Here is a 20,934-nt window from a genome sequence, read left to right on the forward strand (position 1 = left end):
AATTTTATATTTTTTGAGTCATAATTAAAATAAAATAAAAAATCATAACTAAAGACATAATTAAAAATCTCATAAATTATAATTAAAAAGAAAAACTAGTGATAACTTAAAAAATAAAATGGTATAACTAGAAATAAAAATGATACATGCACCCCCTTCAAGGAACACACAGAGTAGAATTTTCAAAGGATGATTTTTTTTATACTTAAATTTATTTATATATAAGAAAAGATCTATATACACTTCATAAGGATGATTTTTTTTTCCTATCATCCAACTGATTTGAGATTTTTTTATAATAATTTAATAAGATGTTTATTTATTTATTTATATATTTTTTTTATAGATTGAAATGAGGTGTTAACCTCTATAACTAAATTTAATTTGCTGTTTATTTATATTGTTTATTTATATAACTAAATTTAATTTGCTGTTTATTTATATTGTTTATTTATATTGTATTTGATTGGAGGATTTGTGAAATGAAAGAAAAAAAGTGTACAAAATTAAGTAAAATAGAAGTATATTTTATTTATATTTCACCTATATTTTTTCTAATTTTTTTTAATTTCTTCTTAAATCTTTAAACCAAACACAATTTATGAGAAATTTAATTAATTAAAGCCTAAACTTTTGCCATGTTGGCGGTAAATAAAGGGTTGTTTGGAATGATCTAAATAAATATAATTTTTGAATTTTTATGAAATGTGTTAGGTTAGAAGTGATGTGGTAGAGAGGTGATGTGATTTAAATAAGATACTGTGACGTAAATAGGATAGTGACTTTTTGACTTTTTAGCTTGTTGTGTTAGGGGATGGCTTCTGTCCAGTCCTTAATTAGACTGGACTGTGCTGTTGGGCCCGTGGAGGCCCACAACGGGTCCCGTTTTTATAATCTAAACCATTCAACGTGTAGAACTCGTCGAGTACTATATACCTTTAAAAAATCACATTAATCGGATATCGATAGCTATGTGATCAAAACAGATTTTTGTCAACCGTTAATTTATTCACTGTCTATTTTTTTTATACAAAACTGATTTGATCACATAGCTATCAATATCCGATTAACGTGATTTTTTTCAGGCATATAGTATGCGACGAGTTCTACATATTAACGGTTCAAATTATCAAAACAGGACCCATAGAAAACCCCCACAGATCCAACAGCACGGTCCAGTCCGAATAAGGACTGGACAGAAGCCATGCGCTCTGTGTTTTTTTTTTTTTTTTTTTTTTTTTTTGGTTACAAGAAAATTCTCCCACTCTCCCGCAGGTCCAAGACCCCTTGAGAAGATTATCAAGGCATCCTGTATAACTGGAAAGCTTGTCCCAACCTCCCAAGACAAGCTCCGCTTAAGTCAGAACTCGGTCAACGGTGCCTAAAAAATTAACCCAAAAGAGAGTTGAACCCAGTACGCTTAAACCCCAGCCCTTACCAAGTTAAGTTGTCACTCACCCCGGGTTATGCCCTGTCTGTTATGCCAAACCTAGCCTAAAATTTAGGAATAGTAAATAAATAGTAGATTATTCCCAAATCTTTTTCGATCGTGTCGCTCATTCCTGCAGGCTTCTCTCTCCGAATTTAGTTTTGGGAGAGCCTAAATTTGGATCTTGGTTCCAGGTTCAGATCTCTCCCCAATTCGCATTCTAACAAACACACTTTCGATCTCCTTTTCTTCTTCGTTTCTATCACTATGTATACTCTGTATATTCATATTTTACATGAGCTGAAACAGTTATTATAGATCTCATCAAGATCTAACAATTTGAATTTGATATGATTCTATTGTTGCAGATAAAAAAAAATGTCCGCAATTTCAGTTCATCAGTTTGCTCAGTGCATTACCTGCCATGCTTGGAGTCCAGATTACTCCAGTACTTCCTTCTCTTCTAATCTCTCTCTCTTTATTCCATTCCATATTTATATGTATGTATATTTATGTTTTTATCATCAATGTATTGAACCTTGATCAAAATGGTAATGGGTTCCTTATGTGGAAAAAATTAGGTTAATTGCTACTGTAAAATCTATGAAATGTTACCTGAGGATGTTGGACTTGTTACCCTGTGTAATAGTACTAATCAATATTTCTTGGGTAAATTACACTAACTTTTCTTGAGGTTTAGGACAATGTTTGGTGTAATTATTGGGTTTAAGGTTTTAATTAACATAACATTTAGCCTCTTTTCAACATAAATTTAATGTTATCATCTCTCTTTTATGTGAAATGCATGTTTTACCTTATTTATTGCATTAGATTTCATACCATCTCTATTAGTTGTGATCCCTTTTGTCTTACTAAAAGTCAAGTCAAGTCAGTTTAATTTTGTTATAACTGTGGGTTTGTTTGCATTGTTATTTGTGCCTTTTGTTGATTTTACTTGCAATTAAAAGTTTTTGGGTGTGCCATTGATCTGGATTCTAGGGGCAATTAATTCCATCTAGTGCACGGGATTGAAAATCATGTCGTATTAATTTATGTGAATGTCCCATTGATTAGAGTTTATTGTCAAGCATTAATGCCTTTGGTGCTTGCATATTAATTATCTGGCATTTGATGTCATTAGATACCCGGTTTTAAGAATTTTGTTCTTACAGTTCTGAATTCTAAATTTGGCTGGCTGATGCCATTAATTTAGTTTTTTGAAAACTCGGGAATGATAGGGAAAGCTCTATGTTATTGAAAAATAGTGTAGGCAAATTGTAGGAATAGTGTGTGTTAAACTTCTATCCTATGCATCCTTTATTTTTATTTTTTATGTTATCTTCCCTCAATGTTTCAGGGGCAATCAAAATATGGCCGTACAATTGTAAATTGCATACTTCATACTTGGTTTCCCTTTGCTAGATTTCATTTACATTTTGGGCTTTTCTTATGCTCTACTTAATGACACTTGATGAGGCCAAATTGTCATAAATTGTGAAGCTTCCATATGTAGTCATTTGAAATAAAAATATGTATATCAATAAGTTTTTGGAAGATGTGCGAAAAATGAAAAATTTCATGGCTCCGATTGCCGCAACTGTTATGCTACGCCTATTACACCGCGCAATTGCTATGCTACGCCCATTACACTGCGCGGCCATTACACTACGCCCATTACACCCAACAATCGCATCAGTGCTACCATTACCGTTATAGCTACTGCACCGTTACTTGAAACCTTGTCTGACATTTTCATCCGCTGTCCATCATTTTTACATTGTATGATATCTTAACCAGTTGCTTGCCTTTCATTTCCTATTTTCAGTAAAGTACACCACCACATCTCACCTAAGCACTATGGAACCTGTAAATATGTTTATTCAGTTCATTACACCACAAATATTCTCAGAATAGGTGAGAGATTCTTCAGGGCATAATGATATTGTTTGTAGCAATTTATAGCATCTCCACAGCATAAACTTTATTCTGTCCCGTCAAAACAATTTAACATTTTTATATGAACTCTTTAGTTTTTGCAAAATCCTTTTGTTTAACATCTCACAATCTTACGTCAGATTTGCATCAGTCTCTGAAGATAACTTGAATCTTATACCCCGAGAGCCTTATGATAATAGAATTATAGGAAGAGCCACTCTAGCAATAAAATAATAACTGGAAACCATTATTCATTTTGACTATTTGTGTTTGTGAAAGCAGGTGAGCTTTTGCAGTTATGTAGTATGGTTTGTGCACTTTTTTTTTCGTTTCTTTTTTTCTTTTCACATCTTAGAATGAGCAGTCAATTTTAATATATCATTCTGCTGCTTTATTTATTTGTATAATTTACATACTTTTTTATTTTTATTTTTTAAACACAATTTTCTCTCTTTGGAACAGTTATATGGGGTTGTATCTTGTATCATTCCTTTTTAGCCTTGTATGATGTTTTCATATTTTATAGATTTGTGATATATGCTTATGGCCTTTGCAGTGATTTCCTTTTGTCCAAACAATAATGAAGTTCACATTTATAGAATAGTAGAAGAGAAGTGGGAGAGAATACATGTTCTTCAAAAGGTATATTCACTTGGATTTCTTGTTTAATTTATTTGCTTATTCTCATTGTTACGGTATACAACACATGCATGTAACCCACATCAATTTGTTCTATGCATACATGTTACCCCGTTGGTAATGGAATTTTTATTTTCTGTTCATGATTTGATTACTCATTTAATTTGGATGGTAACTTTCTCCAAATGATGTTCCTGGCTCTTTTTTTTCTTTTTCTTCACAGCATGACCAAATTGTTTCTGGGATAGATTGGAGTGCAAAGTCCAACAGAATAGTTACCGTATCTCATGATCGAAATTCGTGAGTGACTGCTCATTTCAAAATGTTGTAAAGTTCTTTCTTAGACTTAATAGTTATAGATACAAAAGATGGTATTAAAATTCATGGCCTCGTTTGGTTTGTGTTTCTCAAAAAAATTTAGGAAAAATTCTCTACAAATAAGTTTTTAAAAGTAATCAAACCAAACAAATTTTTCCAAATTTTTTTTCCAAAACTAGTTTGGTTTACAAATTTTTCAAACAAATCTCTCTCTCATACACATCAAATCAATAACTTTTTCCAAAACTCTCTCAAAATAATTTTTCAAAACATCTTTTGAAAAAAATTCAAACCAAACAAATTTTCGTACTTTTTATCTCAAAACATGTTTCTCAAATACAAACCAAACAAGGCCCATATGTTTGCATGCCCTTCTATCTGTGAATGTGTGTGTGTGGTGGTGGTGTGTTCTTTTACTTCCTCTCCCCAGAAAAAAGAAAAAGAAAAAAAGAATTTTTAATTATTTGAATCTACGTTGTAAGAAGTATGCCTTGTCTTCCAGATATGTTTGGAACCAAGAAGGAGTGGACTGGGTGCCAACCCTAGTTATTCTTAGGCTCAACCGTGCAGCACTTTGTGTTCAGTGGAGTCCAAGAGGTATTGTTGTATATTTCTCGTCACTTCTCAGATTTTCACATTGAGTACTGATTTTTTTGGGGCCTCTTCTTCTTCTTCTTCTTCTTCTTCTTCTTCCCTCTCTATTTATTTATTTTATTATTATTATTATTATTTCTGTTATTAGAATCTTACAATTCGCGATTCGAGTCGCAATTTTTGAAAATTTGATATGAACCTATGAGTGAATCTATTTTGAAAGTAAATCTCTACTGAATCGCACAATTCATAATTGATTCATGATTTGATTTACTTTTTACGATTCATAATTGATTCACAATTGATTCTTGAAACTATCAAGTCCGACACATTTTGAATATTTTTTTCTCCATTTTTTTAGTTAAAATGACATAATACAACTTCTAGTAGTGTTTAGTACGAAAATAACCAATATATATATATATATATATATGATTTGTTGTTATTTTAGAGATTATTTAGTTTTTGAGATTATTTAGTTTTTAATAGGATTCAATCAGATTCAGTCAGACCCAACATGCTTTTAATCATTAATCATAATATATATTCTAAAGATGTTTAATGTTAAAGTAACTTGCAATATGAATTATCTATTGCTATTTTATTGAAATAAAAATACTTCAATATTACATGGGTGAGCTCAGTTAAATCTAATAGTTTTGCAAGCTATGTTACACAGACTCTTTGTTTTCGGAGAGGTACCTGTGTTGACACAACATGACATGGGTACGGGTGTGGGATACGGCTGGGATGAGGGATAGTGAAGGATTGTTGAGTGACTTACAAGATACAAGATGGTGAGAGTTGACCGGCGACGGTGACGGTGACGGTGACGGCGATGGTGAGAGTCCATAACCCATTGTTGTGCACTTGACCCACACCCTCTTGTTGAGAAAAGCCATCCGTGACGTGAGATTAAAGTTGGGATGGTGCCGAGAAAAGCCATTGGTGATGCGAGATTGGAGTTGGGAGAGTCAACTATTCTCTAATGAGAGAGCTTTTTATTATTATCGTCTTTTAGATTGGAGAGAGAGAGAGAGAGGTCAAAATAAGTCTAATTTTTAAAACAATCTTATGAAATTGGAGATGAAAATATCTTATTAGTCCAAAAACAATATGCTTGGAGAGATCAAAATATGTAAACATTCAGAGCAATAAATTATTGTAATTTTATTAAAAAAAATACATAATATTTTTTTGACACATTCATATTTAACCGTATCCATGTACCCGTGTCTAATTTTTGGGTACTTTTTAGATGTACCCGCGTATCTCCTCATTTGGAGGTTTGCTAAGTCCGACTCCTAGATACATACTAGCACACCCGACACTCGTACCCGAGTCCATTTAATGTATCTTACAAGTTCTTTATTATTGGGTTATTGTTACTTGTAAATGTATATATGCTTATAAAATATTAACATCGTTGTTAAGTTATTGTTACTTGAAAATTGAGAGTTTATCTCTATTTACTTTCTTTATTAAGAATGGTTGATAAGCAATATCTTAAAAAGGAAAAAAGTAAGATGGTGATTTCACATGGGAACGTATGTTAACTTCTTACATATTAGACCACGTTATCATCATTCAAAATAAATTTTTCATTGATTAAAGTCTAAATATTTTATATTTATAAAGTGTGTAAATATATTTTTCTAAGTAATTTAGAAAACTAACCGAATCTTTACGATTCACGATTCGATTCGATTCACTTCGCGATTCGGTACAAGGCCATTTCGATTAACAATTGGATTCACGATTTGAAAACTATGATTATTATTATAGTCTTTTGTCTTTTGCCTGAATGATGCACATAGGTGATTCTTTTTTTCAGTATATCTAATTAGTGCTACCAACCTCCTTTTATCATTGTATTTTGTTTGTTTGATGTTGTTACACGGCTCACTATCTAGAGGACCCTAAACTCAAGAAATTGAAACGATTTGTTTTGTGCACTGATTTATAATAACATGCGTTTTATTTGCTTATTGTTAGCTTCGTGAAATTTTACCGTAAGTTTTATTGATAATTGATCATAGTGTGTAAAGGATGGTTGTGAAAGAAACTGGTGATGGAGTAAAGGATGCATCTAAAAGTTGGGTATGGGTACAGAGATTTGTCTTAATATATATATATATTACATATTGTATAGTATTTTTAATTAAGATGTTTTAGCTTATTTAGAAATGTACTTATATTAAATGGAAGTTAGGAAAAATATGGAATGTATATATCATTTGTATGAGAAGCTAGAAATGTTTGTGTACTAGCAAATGTGTATGTCTTCTTTGTCAAACATCATATAAAATTAGAGGATCCAAGTGTCTAAATTGGGTACGAGTGTCAAATGCATAACGCACACCCTTACCCTTGTCATATTTGGAGGACATGTGTAGATTGTGGGAAGTAGAAGAGTCCATGTAACTAGGGATGGCAATTTAAACCCGGCCCGATGGGGACCCGATCCCCCGACCCCGATTGGAACGGTTTTTCCCCGAAAATTATCCCCATAGGGCCGGGGATGGTATTAAAAATTAAATCCCCGATAATTTTCGGGCCGGGGACGGGGATAGGTTCCTCAACCCCGGCCCCGGCCCCGGCTCGGCCCCGGCCCGGCTGTTCCCCGACTGTATCCCCGTATAGCTATATTATAATATATATATATATATATATTATGTTATTTGTTTAGTGTTATTATAATATATATATATATATATTATATTAGTTGTTTAGGCCTCTCATACTCTTTCACTCACAGAGTCTCAGCCTCTCTCCTCTCAGAGTCTCTGTCTCAGCCTCTCTCCCTCTCTCTCTCCTGTGTAGATCCTGATGAAGATCAATAGCAGATAGCCTCCGACGACGACGACGAGGGCCACCTCCTTCTCGTCCGAGACCTCCGACAATGATGCCGTTGATGATGTTTTTTTTTTTTCTCAGATCTCCTCCTCCGACGTTGATGATATATTATATTATATGTTTTTTTTTCTCTTTCTCGTCCGAGACCTCTCTTCTCAGATCTCTGTGTAATGTGTGTGTGTGTGATGTTGATGATGTTTGCTAAGTTCTCTTTTTCTACTCAGATCTCTCTCAGAGAGCTATTTTTTTTTTTTTTTTTGTTGATGAAGATCTGTTTTATTTTTTTTTATTTGTTGGTGAGATCAACTCCTCTTCCTCCTCTCGTTTTTTTATTATTTTTTATTTTTTATTTTTCTGGAGTTAATTTCTTTTGAAGATCTGTTGATTGATGATGTTGTATTTGAGCTGAAGTGGGTTGTTAATGGCCGGGGATTTTCGGGGTCGGGGAAACCCGATCCCCGTTAGGGCCGGGGGTGGGGGCGGTAGTGGGATCCCCGTCGGGGATCGGGGCCGGGGACGGGGGGAAGTTCGGCGATCGGGGATCGGGGACGGGGAGGGTGATCCCCGGCCCTGCCCCGCCCCGTTGCCATTCCTACATGTAACAGAGGTAAGAATGACATGGTTCAGCTTAATTGCTTGAGAAGGTGAAAAGGGACATGGTTGAGGTGTTTAAAGAAGGTATTTTTGCCTATAACATGATGGTATGGCCCTAGATATGATTGAAGTTGCTAATAAAAATTGATGTAGCGCATATAGGTGGGACCGCTGGTATGCTTGTGATTTATTTTCTTCTTATTAGGAGCCGAGTGCAATTGGCTGCAGTCAAACCCTTGTGGAGCGCAAGGTGAAGGTTTATGAGGTCATTATGAGTGATGTACTTCAATGGTACCAGTTGTTGGATAACAAATGCAAATAGTCTTTGTGCCTAGCTTGACAAGAACTCTTAAAAGCTTAATCTATAGAGGTGAATTAGGGAAAAAAGATTCAATTAATTCATTAAAAGTTAGGTTGTCCTAAATAGAAGTCGTTTTTCGAGTGTGTAAGCATAGATTTCAATCATTCTGGAGTTCTCAAACAACTAATATCTTCTCCAAATTTTGGTTCCAAAACTCTTAATTAGTCTTTTTGTTGCTGATCAAAAAGGAAAAAAAGAAGAAAAAAAAGAGAGTTTTGGAAGAATGCAGTATTGTTGTTATCTACTGAGAAACTACATGACATTGCAAGAGTTAGTATTTAATATTATTAAACTACTATTATGTTTTGTGTGGATTGGATTATAAATATGGAACTCCTCTCCTTTATTTATTTATTTGTTCTTTTTTAACGACTAGCCTTCATTAGTTATTCAGTTATATTGGCTCTCATAGAGTTGTCCTGCTAACTCTCTCCAACTACTATTATTATTAAACTACTATTATTAAACTCATTATGTAGGTGCAACTTTCTTCAACACCTGATAATTATTTATTCATGAATGAAGAAGGAAGCTTGTTGTTTGGTGTATAATTAGGCCAATGCTTATCATTTACCAACTTTACTTGATCAATAAATACGATGGTCCAAGATTCTTTTATACTCATATCTTCATGATTGTGTATATAGTTCATCAAATATAAACCACGTGTCCATGATTTTAGCATCATCCATGTGTAGAAGTTCGAGAGTTGTTGAATGATTGTTCCGTGGCCATATTTGAATTCAGTTCATACATTGATGTTCATGAATCATGGAACTTTTCGAATGACTCTTCTGTTAGATGATGTGTCACTAGATTTAGAACCTGCTCCCGATCCTTATCAATTTCATTGACTTTTCTTTCAGAAAACAAGTTTGCTGTTGGAAGTGGGGCTAAAACTGTTTGCATTTGCTACTATGAGCAAGAGAATAACTGGTAATTAGCATGCGTTTTTGCCACTTTATCCCCAACTTCTGTTCTGGATGCCTGTGGTTTGCCAGGGTTTTATCTAACTATATGCTTGCACTTTTTTTTTTTTCCAAATACAATTCCATGAATTTCCCTCTTGCGTAAAAAGATATTGCTAATACTAACCTTATAATGTTTGATATAATTAATGTGGATCACACTTCGATCTTTATTGGCTGGTGTTAGTGATCTGCATTGGACTGAAGTTCGTAGTCTTAGGGTTAGGGGCTAGAATTAAACCGACTTGATGTGTTCAGTAAGATCATGAATACTAAGAATTCAAAGATAGGGGAAAATCATTCAGAATACTTATACTTGTATGACTTTTGACATAATTTGGTTTTGTGGTTGTTATTGTGGAATCAAGCTCATGAGTCATGTTGTAATGTATTTGGAGAGACAAGAGAGTGAATAATTAGATCATGACATCAGCTAAATTTTAGACAATTGAGTTGATTCGTCGTGTTGAGGACAAATATTAACCATGAAACTATTTTCCTAATGTAATTGTTAAAAATGGGGAAAAAAAAGACAGAAGACCTTGATATAGTATTTAGAATCTGAAAATGATAAATATAGATCTTTGGTGGACTTGATGGATTTTATATGAGAAATATCAAATTGATGTGTGGCTCTTCATGTACTCGTAAGTTTAGTTATGACAAAGGAGACATATCAAGATTGCATCACAGTAAACTTACACAGGTTGAAACTGAGGTGGCCTTTACCTATGGTCTTTTTCTTTCTTTCTCTATTGATTGTTACTTAAGAGATAGCACCATGTGCCTAGGTGGGTGGTTGCATAGACCACTACTAAAATTACAAAATATATATATATATATATATTACAACAGTAAGGCACAACCTAGTAACCGGGGGTTTGGCGGACATAATACCTAACACCAGAGTAAAAGAATTATGAGAGAAGAGTCTCATCAACATGTAATGTTTTGTTTGACCTAATACATCAATCGCTACTTAACTTGGGCATGAATGCAAGATCCTCAGCGACAGTCCTCTTTAACATCAACAAATAATTTGCAAGAGGACTGGAAGGTTAGTTTCCTTTGCAAAGGTGGTTGGATAGTCCTAGTTGTTTGTGAAGAATCGAGTAATGAAATTCTTGATGAACAACTGCGGAAATTATTAAAAATCCACCATTTTTTTTATAAGTGAAAATAACCCACTGTTTCCTTGGGCTTAATCAAATATAACAATAATCTTCTGCCGTATATTTGAGGACAACCACAATACTGTAATAGCAACTTTACATTAAGCTTCCAAATATATTTTTTGATGAGTAAAGCTATTATAAAAAAGAGGCACCAAGGGGATGCAACCCATATACAAAAATATGCAATCACTCAAAGCCCTCTACAGCATCCAAGAATTGGTTAAAGGATGGATCACTATTTCTCAAGAACCAATTGTACTAGAAGGATAAAATTTTACTCTTCAATCTAAAACTAGGCTCTACATTCCCATCAAAAATCATGTGGCCCTCACCCCAACAATCCCCATCAAAGCTATTGGCAGCAAAAACCAAGCATTTCTCCTTGTCTTCCCTACGCTAGCTCCCCTCCAATCTCTCTCTTTTGGTGGTTGAAGAGAGCTTTAGGTGGTTTTTGTTGTAGAAATATGCTTGAGTGCCAGTAAATTGCATGTGTAATGGTTTTAGCAATGCAAATAATTCCGGAATGATACTAAAGTTAATCTATTTAATGATTACAGTATATGGAGTTTATCTTGTAATTCTGACTACTAACTTTAATTGTTTGTGTATGTCGGATGCATTTCTTCAGGTGGGTCAGTAAGCTTATCAGGAAAAGACATGATTCTTCTGTGACAAGTGTTGCTTGGCATCCTAATAATGTGCGTATATTCCTATAAACCACTTTGGATCTATCTTTGTACCAATTAATGCTAAACAAACAAAATCTTTAATCAGAATTCATGTACAAAATGACAGTGATTTTGATGTTCATTTTATTTCATGAATGTGCCTTTGCCATGTCATTCTGGTGGATATTCATATTTAGATTCTGTTTGTAAAGACCATGCATGATTTACATTTGTCACTTTGACGTCTTTAGAGGTTGAAGTCTAATTCTAAACCAATGCTTCCTGTAAAGAAAATTTGAGATCTCGTGGGGTTAGTAGGGTTCATTTCTCTAAGCCATTTCTTGTTACATAGATGGATGTGACAATCACATGTAGGCATATTTGAACCTTAGTAGCAAGAAATCCTATAGGGGCATAGCTCCTCGATCTGGAACCCTGCCCCTACCCCAGCCCACTCCTGCTCCCAACCTTAAACTCTTCTATAAGGCTCTTGGTCTCCCGCCCTCGCCATTGAGAATCGTACTGTAGTAAAAAAGTGGCTGGTTGCTTTCTATAGTGCAGAGAGTGTACATGATGTAAGGAAGTTTTGTTAATAAGATTCTTGTTTGATGTTTTGTTTTAGTTTGTTATCCCATTATCAATCATGCCTAATTTATTCAATTGTATTTCTACACACTTCCTCTGTTCCAAAAAAAGTAAAAAATACGGAATGTTTGGAGAGATTATGACAATAGAAGTTAAATAACAAAAGCAAAAAATATAAAAGAGATTATGTACATAGAAATTCTGGTTTTCTTGTGTACATGGTAAGAGAAATTTATGTATTCTGGTTGTTAGATTCTCCTTGCTACAACTTCTACTGATGGAAAATGCCGAGTCTTCTCCACTTTCATAAAAGGTGTTGATACAAGGTATGTTTACTAAGGTTGTGGAGCATTCTTGGTTTTGCTAATTAATGTTGTCCTTGAAATACTTGTACTAAATTATGTATGTTGCTATTTGGCAATAAAACAGGGATTCAGGAACAAGATCCACAACGGATTCAAAATTTGGAGAGGTTCTATCTATATCCCTTATGTTTATATGTTATCTATATTTCTTTGTCTCAGTCATATTAAAGGTTTTGGTATGATTAATTATGGTATGAGTAGGACTGCAAATGAACCGAGCCGAGCTGAGCTGAGCCGAGCCGAGCTTTGCTGAGCTTGAGCTCGGCTCGTTTGCTTGTCGAGCTCGTTTATTAAGCTTGAGCTCGGCTCGATAAGAAACTAGGCTCGAGCTCGGCTCGGCTCGGCTCGGCTCGGCTCGTTAACATTAATGAAGCTCGAGCTTGGGTCGATAATTTTTTTTTAATATTATTTATGTAGAAATTTAATGTATAAAGAGAAATGATTGTATTATTGATTGTTGTATATTGTATATTACAAATGGTGAGGGGTTCCTTATATAGGAGATGTAGTGGAGTAGGTGGAGTAGGTGGTAGTGGTAGGTCTGTAGTAGGTGGTAGTAGGTGGTGGTAGGTGTAGTAGGTGGAGTAGGTGATGGTAGATTTTAACAGCCCCCGCAAACTCAAGGGGGATAGGAACTAACCAACTTGAGTTTGGAGAGAGTAACAAAACAAGAAAATAATCTGAAAAAATAAAAAATGGATAGGAGACACTGTATGGTCGTGTCAGACCGTTGTAGAAGACTGTATGGTTATGGCAGACAGATGTAGAAGACACTGGCTCGTGTCGGACCGATGTAGAAGACAGTTTATGGGGTCATGTCGGACCGTTGTAGCAGACAATGTTGTGACAGTTTACGGAGTCTTGCTGGACCCTTGTAGAAACTAACCGGAATCAATGTCGGGACAGTTTACAGAGTCTTGTCGGACCCCTAAAAAGTCGCACCCTCAAAAGGTGTGCCCAATCTGTCAAAAGGCGTGCCATCAAAAGGCGTGCCCAATCCATAAAAAGGCGTGCCATCAAAAGGCGTGCCATCAAAAGGCGCGCCTATGTTGTCGTCTAGCGCCGAGCGGCACATGATGCGCGTGTCTGCCTCTTCATCATGGTCTTTATAAACCGAAGCGGAGGCTGAGGCTTGGAAGCATAACAAACCAGTTGAAACCTCTTCGTTCTCTGAGAGCTTGTCGCTAAGAGCTGCAAATCTTGAAACACTCTGTAAACACTCTGTAACCAACCCTTCTCTGAAACACTCAGCAACCCATAACATGGCCTCGTCTTCCCGTTCAGCTACCCAGAATATGGCCTCTTCGTCCCGTGGTCTGCTCACTCTCTTTCCCGACCTCAACGAGTCAACAAGAGAGATAATTGGTGCGGTGGCCAGTGAACCTCAACCAAGCGCCTCTGGTTTTGCTCCGTTGAACTTTTCGATACGGTCGGTGGAGCAAAAAATGGCGGTGCAAACTGATATTGAGGCCAATCAGTATACTTTGAAGTCATGTGTGGAGACCATGACGGCGGTCACAAACCTGTCGCACCGGCTGCAGAGTAGGACAAATGAGGTGCAGCAGTTAAACGCCCAACTGGCTCTGCTCCAACGCATGTATAAGGATGCGCGAGCAGAGATAAGTGTGCTAAAGGCGGAAAATAAGGAGCTGAAGCGGAAGGCCACCGTTTTGTTTCGATTTGGAGGTCCGCCATATGCTGCAGTGGAGGAGCAGGGTGGAGTGATCGTGCCCAGTGGAGTGGGAAACACTGAGGCAACACCGTCAAGGGCCACTCAGGACGGAAGCAAAAAGAAGAGACCTGCAGTAGAGTAGAGAAGGGAAAAGAAAAATCCCTCCTGGGGATGTAGTTGTTTTTGTTTGTTTGTTTGTTTGTTTTTTTTTTTTTTTTTTGTTAATGTGTTTGTTGGTAACTCTCTGGTGGGAACGCGATGGAAGTAGATTCCGGAGATGAATAAAACAAGGTTTGGTGTGCAAATCTAGATGGTATGAATGGAATTTGAAAAAGATTAAAAATAATGTGAAAGAAAAATAAAGAAAGAAAGAATAAGTTTTGTTTTGTTTTGCTTTGTTTGTTTGTTTTTTTTTTTTTGTTTTGTTTTTTTTTTTTTTTTTGAATAATAATAATAATAATAATAATATATGAATGTAGAAAGCATATGCGCTGGTGGGAGTTGCATAGAAAAGAGATAAAGATAGGTGTGATAAAGAAAAGAATGGGGTAGAATATGATGATGGGAAAAATGATGATGATAAAATATGATGAGGGGGTTAAAATAAAATAAAATAAGATAAAATAAGTCTGTGATGGGCGGTGGGATCAGACAGCTGCTTTATTTGAAAGATAAAATGTAGTGGATGTGAATATTAAAATAAAAAGAAAGGAAAGAGAGAAATGAGATCAAGTACCCTCGCAGAAGGTCCACAAGTCCGTACTTCATCAGGTATAGCCCTCAAGTTGCATTCAGACAATGCTATAACCCCAGTAGCTTTCCAACGCTCAAACTGGCGCTTTGCAACAGCAGCAATATCATCTCTTTTCCCCTCCTTGCCTCGATTTGCATCGGCCATCCGCCTCAAATTCGATGAAGCCGGTGCTTCCTTCCTAATGGGACCATCCCCTTGGTGTAAACCTTGGGAAGCCATGAGCATGATCTTAGCCCCATCGGTGACCTGGGACGACCTCAAAGTGAGTTCATCCAGCAGAACTTTCCCTTTGAAGATGAGCTTCTGACCGCGAGGGAGGACATTGGTGAGGGGTTGGAGTATAGATTTGAGATCTCTGACGCTGGAATCAAGAGAGAAGGACACAGGTATGGATCCTCCGCCGAACTTTATGTTCACCTTCACAACTGCCTCCTCCATTCGCCCCTCTCCCTCCTCTCTCTCTCTCTTTATGTCCGCCATCTGATCGATGTCGGTGAGGCCGGAGTGTACGGCGGCGATGGACTTTCCGGCGAACTTCGTGTCCATCTTCGTTTGTGGTGAGCGAGTGTGTGCGCACTGCAATAATTAATCTCCGGCCTATTCCTCCGGAGGAGATTGCAGATCCAACTACAGTGGTAAATAAGAACCCAAAAAACACCGTCCGTTGAGCTTAATCGCTGGGTCTTTTGCAGGTCCGGCGGGCGGTCAAGGCGAGGCTGCCGCCCGCCGGTAAAACGAAATTATGAGATTCTTAACCTTGCTCTGATACCATGTAGAAATTTAATGTATAAAGAGAAATGATTGTATTATTGATTGTTGTATATTGTATATTACAAATGGTGAGGGGTTCCTTATATAGGAGATGTAGTGGAGTAGGTGGAGTAGGTGGTAGTGGTAGGTGTGTAGTAGGTGGTAGTAGGTGGTGGTAGGTGTAGTAGGTGGAGTAGGTGATGGTAGATTTTAACAATTTATATAAAAATATTTAAATAAAAATTATTATTTAATATATATATATAAGATATTTATTATATAATTTAAATAAAGATAAACGAATCGAGTTTGACGAGCCGAGCTGATGTGAGCTCGAGCTCGGCTCATTTACTAAACGAGCCTAATAATCGAGCTCGAGCTCGGTTCGTTTACTAAACGAACCGAGCCGAGCCCTTAACGAGCCGAGCCGAGCCGAGCTTGTTCATGAACAGCTCGGTTCATTTGTAGCCCTAGGTATGAGCAACTAAGGCCTTCGATTCTCCATGGGTAGAATGAGTTAGTATTGAAACTTGAAGAAAAAAAGTCTATCGGAGCTTGTCAATAGGCATAGGACAGAGTTTTCTGCAACCTTTATGGATGGAATACAATTGTTGATACTAAACAAAAATAATCCTAAGGAGTTGGCCTAGTGGCAAGGCCTTGGGTCTTGGGGTAGTGCTCCCTCCAAGATTCGGGGATCAAAACCTCTTAGGTGCTGACAATTCTTTGGGGTCATCGGATTTGGGAAAAACCTTTGAATTAACCATGGTGCACTTGCGGGAAATTCCTTGCTGAGGGACTGTGCACTCCTGGGGATTAGTCAGGCTTTGATCTGGACACCCCGGTGCCAATAAAAAAAAAAAAACTCCAAGTGGGTGAAAGATTGATTTTGATTTTGATTTTTTTTGACATTGGCACTACATTCATCTTTAATTTCACAATACAAGGAAGATGGAAGCTTCCTAGCTACGTATTGGATTGTTGTATAGCCAAGAAATGAAATGTAGAATAAATATTAAAACCACGAAAAATAATTTTTTTTTTTTTACATGGAAACTTATAGATACGAAAAACATGACAAGGGCATGATATGTGTGCATCAACATGACAATTTTTGAGAAATCAGGATGCAGATAGTGGGAACATAGTGATAAAAAGACATTTTATTATGGAAATTAAGTAAGCATAAGCAATGGGCTGGGCCATCCCAAAAATTTAAGACCCAAGTCCATCCTAATCCCAGGCCTAGGCCTAATAGGTTTTGAGTAGTCAATGAGCTGGGCTTGTGCCAGGCCATTCTAGATTCTTAAAAGCACAAGTCCTACCCACGAGGTTAAAAATATTGGTTATGGGCATTGGAGCGGGCTTGGTCCATGTGGGCCTAATTTGGTCTTTTTAGGCGACTTTAATGAAGCACAACCGAGATGGTATAAAGAGGTGCACATCCTTTTTTTAAATTTTTTTTTTTTTAAAATAAAAATAAAAAACCATAATAGTTTCTGCCTTCACATCATTTTGTCTCAGAGGCACCATATGCATTATAAGCGGTATATTGACTTTTTCTAGCAAAGCCCTTGAACTGTTTAAATTTTTTCTCAAAGTGTAATTCAAATTTCTGGGAGAAAGAATTGTGCATATTTATTAGAAAAAAGTTTCCATACATGTTCAACACATTAAAAATATTAACTATCAAACTTTGGAAAAATAATAAAATCAAAATAAAAGGAAATTTAGAAATCGCGAAGGGAATGATCTTCACTTAAAATGGGAACTAAAATTTTCTATTTATTAGTTAAATACAAGTTTTACTAATTTTAAATTTTTAGAACCTTTTTTTTTTTCTTTTTTTTTTTTTGTGTTGATAAATTTTAAATTTTCAGTTCTTTCCCCTCCAAAAAAAGAAAAAAATATTTACAATTAAAAATATCCCTAAATAAATTTAAAAATATTGACATCCAGGTATTGTGGAAGCAGAAAAGGTGGGAAATTGGTATATAGGATTGTTATGAATTGTGATATGTTAAGATGACTATATGTTTTGATTGATGTCTAAAACCATGGTAGCTACTATTACCAGCCAAGCGTACTTATATTTTTGTTTATCTTGTGAATAAATTGTTCTCGATTGCAGTTTATGCTTTGGTTTGCATGGTTCATGTGTTTGACTGGAAGATAAATCCTTATTTTTTGTGCTATACTTATTTATTTATTTTTTGGTTTTCCTCGTGTTGGAGCAGCAAATTGTTCAACTTGATCTCTCATTTTGCTGGGCATTTGGTGTCAAATGGTCCCCAAGTGGGAATACGTTGGCCTATGTAGGTCAGTGATATTTTACCTTCTGTTGTACTTTCGAGAAACTCATTATTTTCAACTTGGCATGAGCTCAGATGCTGCAACTTCTATTCCTCAGGACAGCTAGATTAGACATTTTATGTAGTTTCATTGTTTCATTCATTAGATTACTTTCAAGCATTGGTTTGAAATGAGGTGTATTATTTAGTGCTCTTGCATGTACATATATATATATTATATATATATATATATTACTGCTTGACTTCATTCTGATTTATAATTACTTCCATATATATACTTTTATCTCTTTATAGTTTATTGGTAGTGCAGTTAAACTTTGGTGTAGCGTTCTACAAACTTTTCTCATGTACTCTTAATTTGGACATCTCCTCAGGTCATAATTCGATGATCTATTTTGTTGATGAAGTTGGTCCTGCTCCTTCTGCTCAAACTATAGCATTCCGCGATTTGCCTCTCCGTGATGTGGGTCAGCGTCCATTCGCCAGCTATTCTACTTCTTCCTTTATTGTTATATTTATTTATATTGATAATTAAATCAACACATGGGCGTCTCCAGGTCTTATTTGTTTCTGAGAGAATGGTCATCGGTGTGGGTTTTGATTGCAATCCAATGATTTTTGCTGCAGATGAAAGAGGATTATGGTATGTGATGATAATTATTTAATATGATGTTATTTCTTGAATAGGGATATTTATTATTGTTTTGCTGCCTGCATGTAAAATTTTGTTGTTTTTGATTCTCTTGTGCTACGTTAATATCATTGGCCAATTCTTGTATCAATAATTATCATGGGAGATTCAGAAACAGCATTCTTAGTAAGGAACTTCTCAATTTGTCTTTTGGTACAATATTTATTCCAAATTCCAGTATGGGATGGTTTTTATCCTTGTCACAAAATTGAGTTTCTCTCTTTCAGGTGACATGAACTGATGATATTTGCAATTGGACACCATCATAGGGCATATCTATCTGCATGCTTTAATGAGCTTTCGTTCATTTTAAATTGCCATAACAATTGAGTCCTGCACTTGTACTGAAAATGGAAATTTATTATAACATTTTACTTGGCAACGAAACTAACGAAGAATTTATTATTATTATATATATTTTAGGAGCTTTGTTAGGTTCCTTGGTGAAAGAAAAACATCATCTTCAGGTGCAAAATATGGTTCACAGGTACTTATCTTCATCTTCATGTATTTTCTTGTAAGCTGTATTGAGGCTTTCAATCTGTCAACATCGATAATTTCTGAAACTGGAAAACTTAGTCTCACAAGAGTTCCGTCATCATTATCCTACAGTAATTATCCTAATTGAAATGTTCTTTTGGATATTCGTTCGTCTTTAGCTTTCCTTTCATCTTGTCATGTTTTACATAATAAACTAAGGTTTCTATGGAGTGTTTTTCCATTTTTTTTTTTCTTTTCTCATTTCAGTTTTCTGAAGCATTTGGGAAACTGTACGGCCAATCAAAACTTGGAATCAGCAATGATATAGTTGAGCCTTCAAGACCACGTGGAGGCATTCACGAGAACTCTATCAAGTACTGATCTTATCTATACTCATTTATTGCTATTTCTTTTTTTCTTTTTCTTTTTTTAATCTTTATCTATCGATCTACTTATTTTCACGTCTTAACGAGACTTGATGAATTAATATTTTAACTTGGGATTTTAATTACATTTTTTTCTTTATAGCTGTATTGTGCCACTTAAGAAAGAAGGGGATTCTACAAATACACGATTCAGTACTTCAGGTTGGTATAACGAAACTCCATTTTTGCATAATGTGCCTGAAACCTGTTGCTTTAACTTTTGGTAGTACTCATGTTTTTCTGATGGGCTAAAAACAGGTCTAGATGGAAAAGTTGTTATATGGGATTTGGAGAACCAAGAAGATTTATCTGAATATTTGTAAAATTTGAAACTTATCAACCTCATCGATGTTGAAGGTTGTTTCAAAGCTCAAGTTCATCTGGGACCTCTTTTTCTCTGCTACGACCATGTATTCTGTTGTGAATAATTGTCAATTGCTTTACAGGTTTAGCCTACACTGAATTTAAACTCCAGTTGATTTTGATTTGTAATACAAATGTTGTTTCTAATCTGCATATCTGTGCACTGGCTGCAAAGGGAAGGTTGTTTATTTTGTAGAATGTTTTAGATACACATTCACATTCTATACTTGAAAGAACTTCCAATGGTATATTCTTTACTTGAATGTTCATAAAATTGATAAAGCATAGTGCCTTTTCTTTTGTTGTTTATTGATTGTTGTCATTGGCTTTACAAGATTTAAAAATGAATTGGACTTGTTAGAGAAAAAAATGACACTAATTTTAGGATATATTACACTGCTGTCCTCGAATTTTAGCTTTGCAACGTTTGCATAATGATCGGAACTTCTCAATGAATTTGAACATGTACGATGTCAAGTCTAAATCTTTGGTAACCTAGAAATTTGATTTGCTAGTTTGTGGGTTAAAGTGTCACAAAGGTTTTTTTAGCTTCGCCTTGAAATGTGTTTTTGCACTATAAATCCTTTCCTTTTTTGTGTATGATTATTTATTTCATGATTGTTGGATGTCGCCATTGTATACTTTAATCTTTTAATCATTCCTTTGATTATCAATCTCATCGATCATTTCTTTTATTAAATATATATATATATATATATATTGTAAAGTTCTAAAATAACTGAGTGATTAATTCACCATAAGCATTGTTTAAGTAAACAATGCAATTTTAAACCAGACAGACAGACAGCCAGGGGACACAGCTAGTATAAATTGGAGAATAATTTATAATAACAATAAGTGGGCTTTGTTAGTGACCTAATTAACTTGCGTATTAGCCCAGTGAGGAGGCACCACTGAAAAAGGATTTTGAATTCAAATATGGATAAAGTGGATTTTGTTATATTTGAGCTATTTTGGAAAGATGGTTATATTCAGTTTT

The 20,934-nt window shown here is 35.4% G+C and overlaps 1 protein-coding gene across 2 annotated transcripts; it reads left to right on the forward strand.

Moving 5' to 3' along the window:
• Positions 1-1,488: 1,488 nt before the first annotated feature.
• On the forward strand, positions 1,489-20,208 carry LOC114275505 (actin-related protein 2/3 complex subunit 1B). Of its 2 annotated transcripts, none has more exons than XM_028217549.2 (16): positions 1,489-1,623; positions 1,798-1,877; positions 3,921-4,006; positions 4,227-4,303; positions 4,824-4,918; positions 9,593-9,662; positions 11,498-11,567; positions 12,375-12,448; positions 12,552-12,594; positions 17,901-17,982; positions 18,350-18,438; positions 18,533-18,618; positions 19,090-19,153; positions 19,414-19,520; positions 19,675-19,733; positions 19,830-20,208. In XM_028217549.2, exons 2-16 carry the CDS (start codon positions 1,808-1,810, stop codon positions 19,892-19,894), a joined length of 1,137 nt encoding a protein of 378 aa, XP_028073350.1. In that variant the 5' UTR covers positions 1,489-1,623; positions 1,798-1,807; the 3' UTR covers positions 19,895-20,208. The 2 variants fall into 2 exon arrangements, with proteins under 2 accessions (XP_028073350.1, XP_028073351.1); XM_028217550.2 differs by having other exon boundaries at positions 1,508-1,698.
• Positions 20,209-20,934: the final 726 nt, after the last annotated feature.

The sequence above is a fragment of the Camellia sinensis genome, chromosome 8 (genome assembly GCF_055761805.1).
Source record: "Camellia sinensis isolate YWXY chromosome 8, ASM5576180v1, whole genome shotgun sequence".
NCBI classification, from domain to species: domain Eukaryota; kingdom Viridiplantae; phylum Streptophyta; class Magnoliopsida; order Ericales; family Theaceae; genus Camellia; species Camellia sinensis.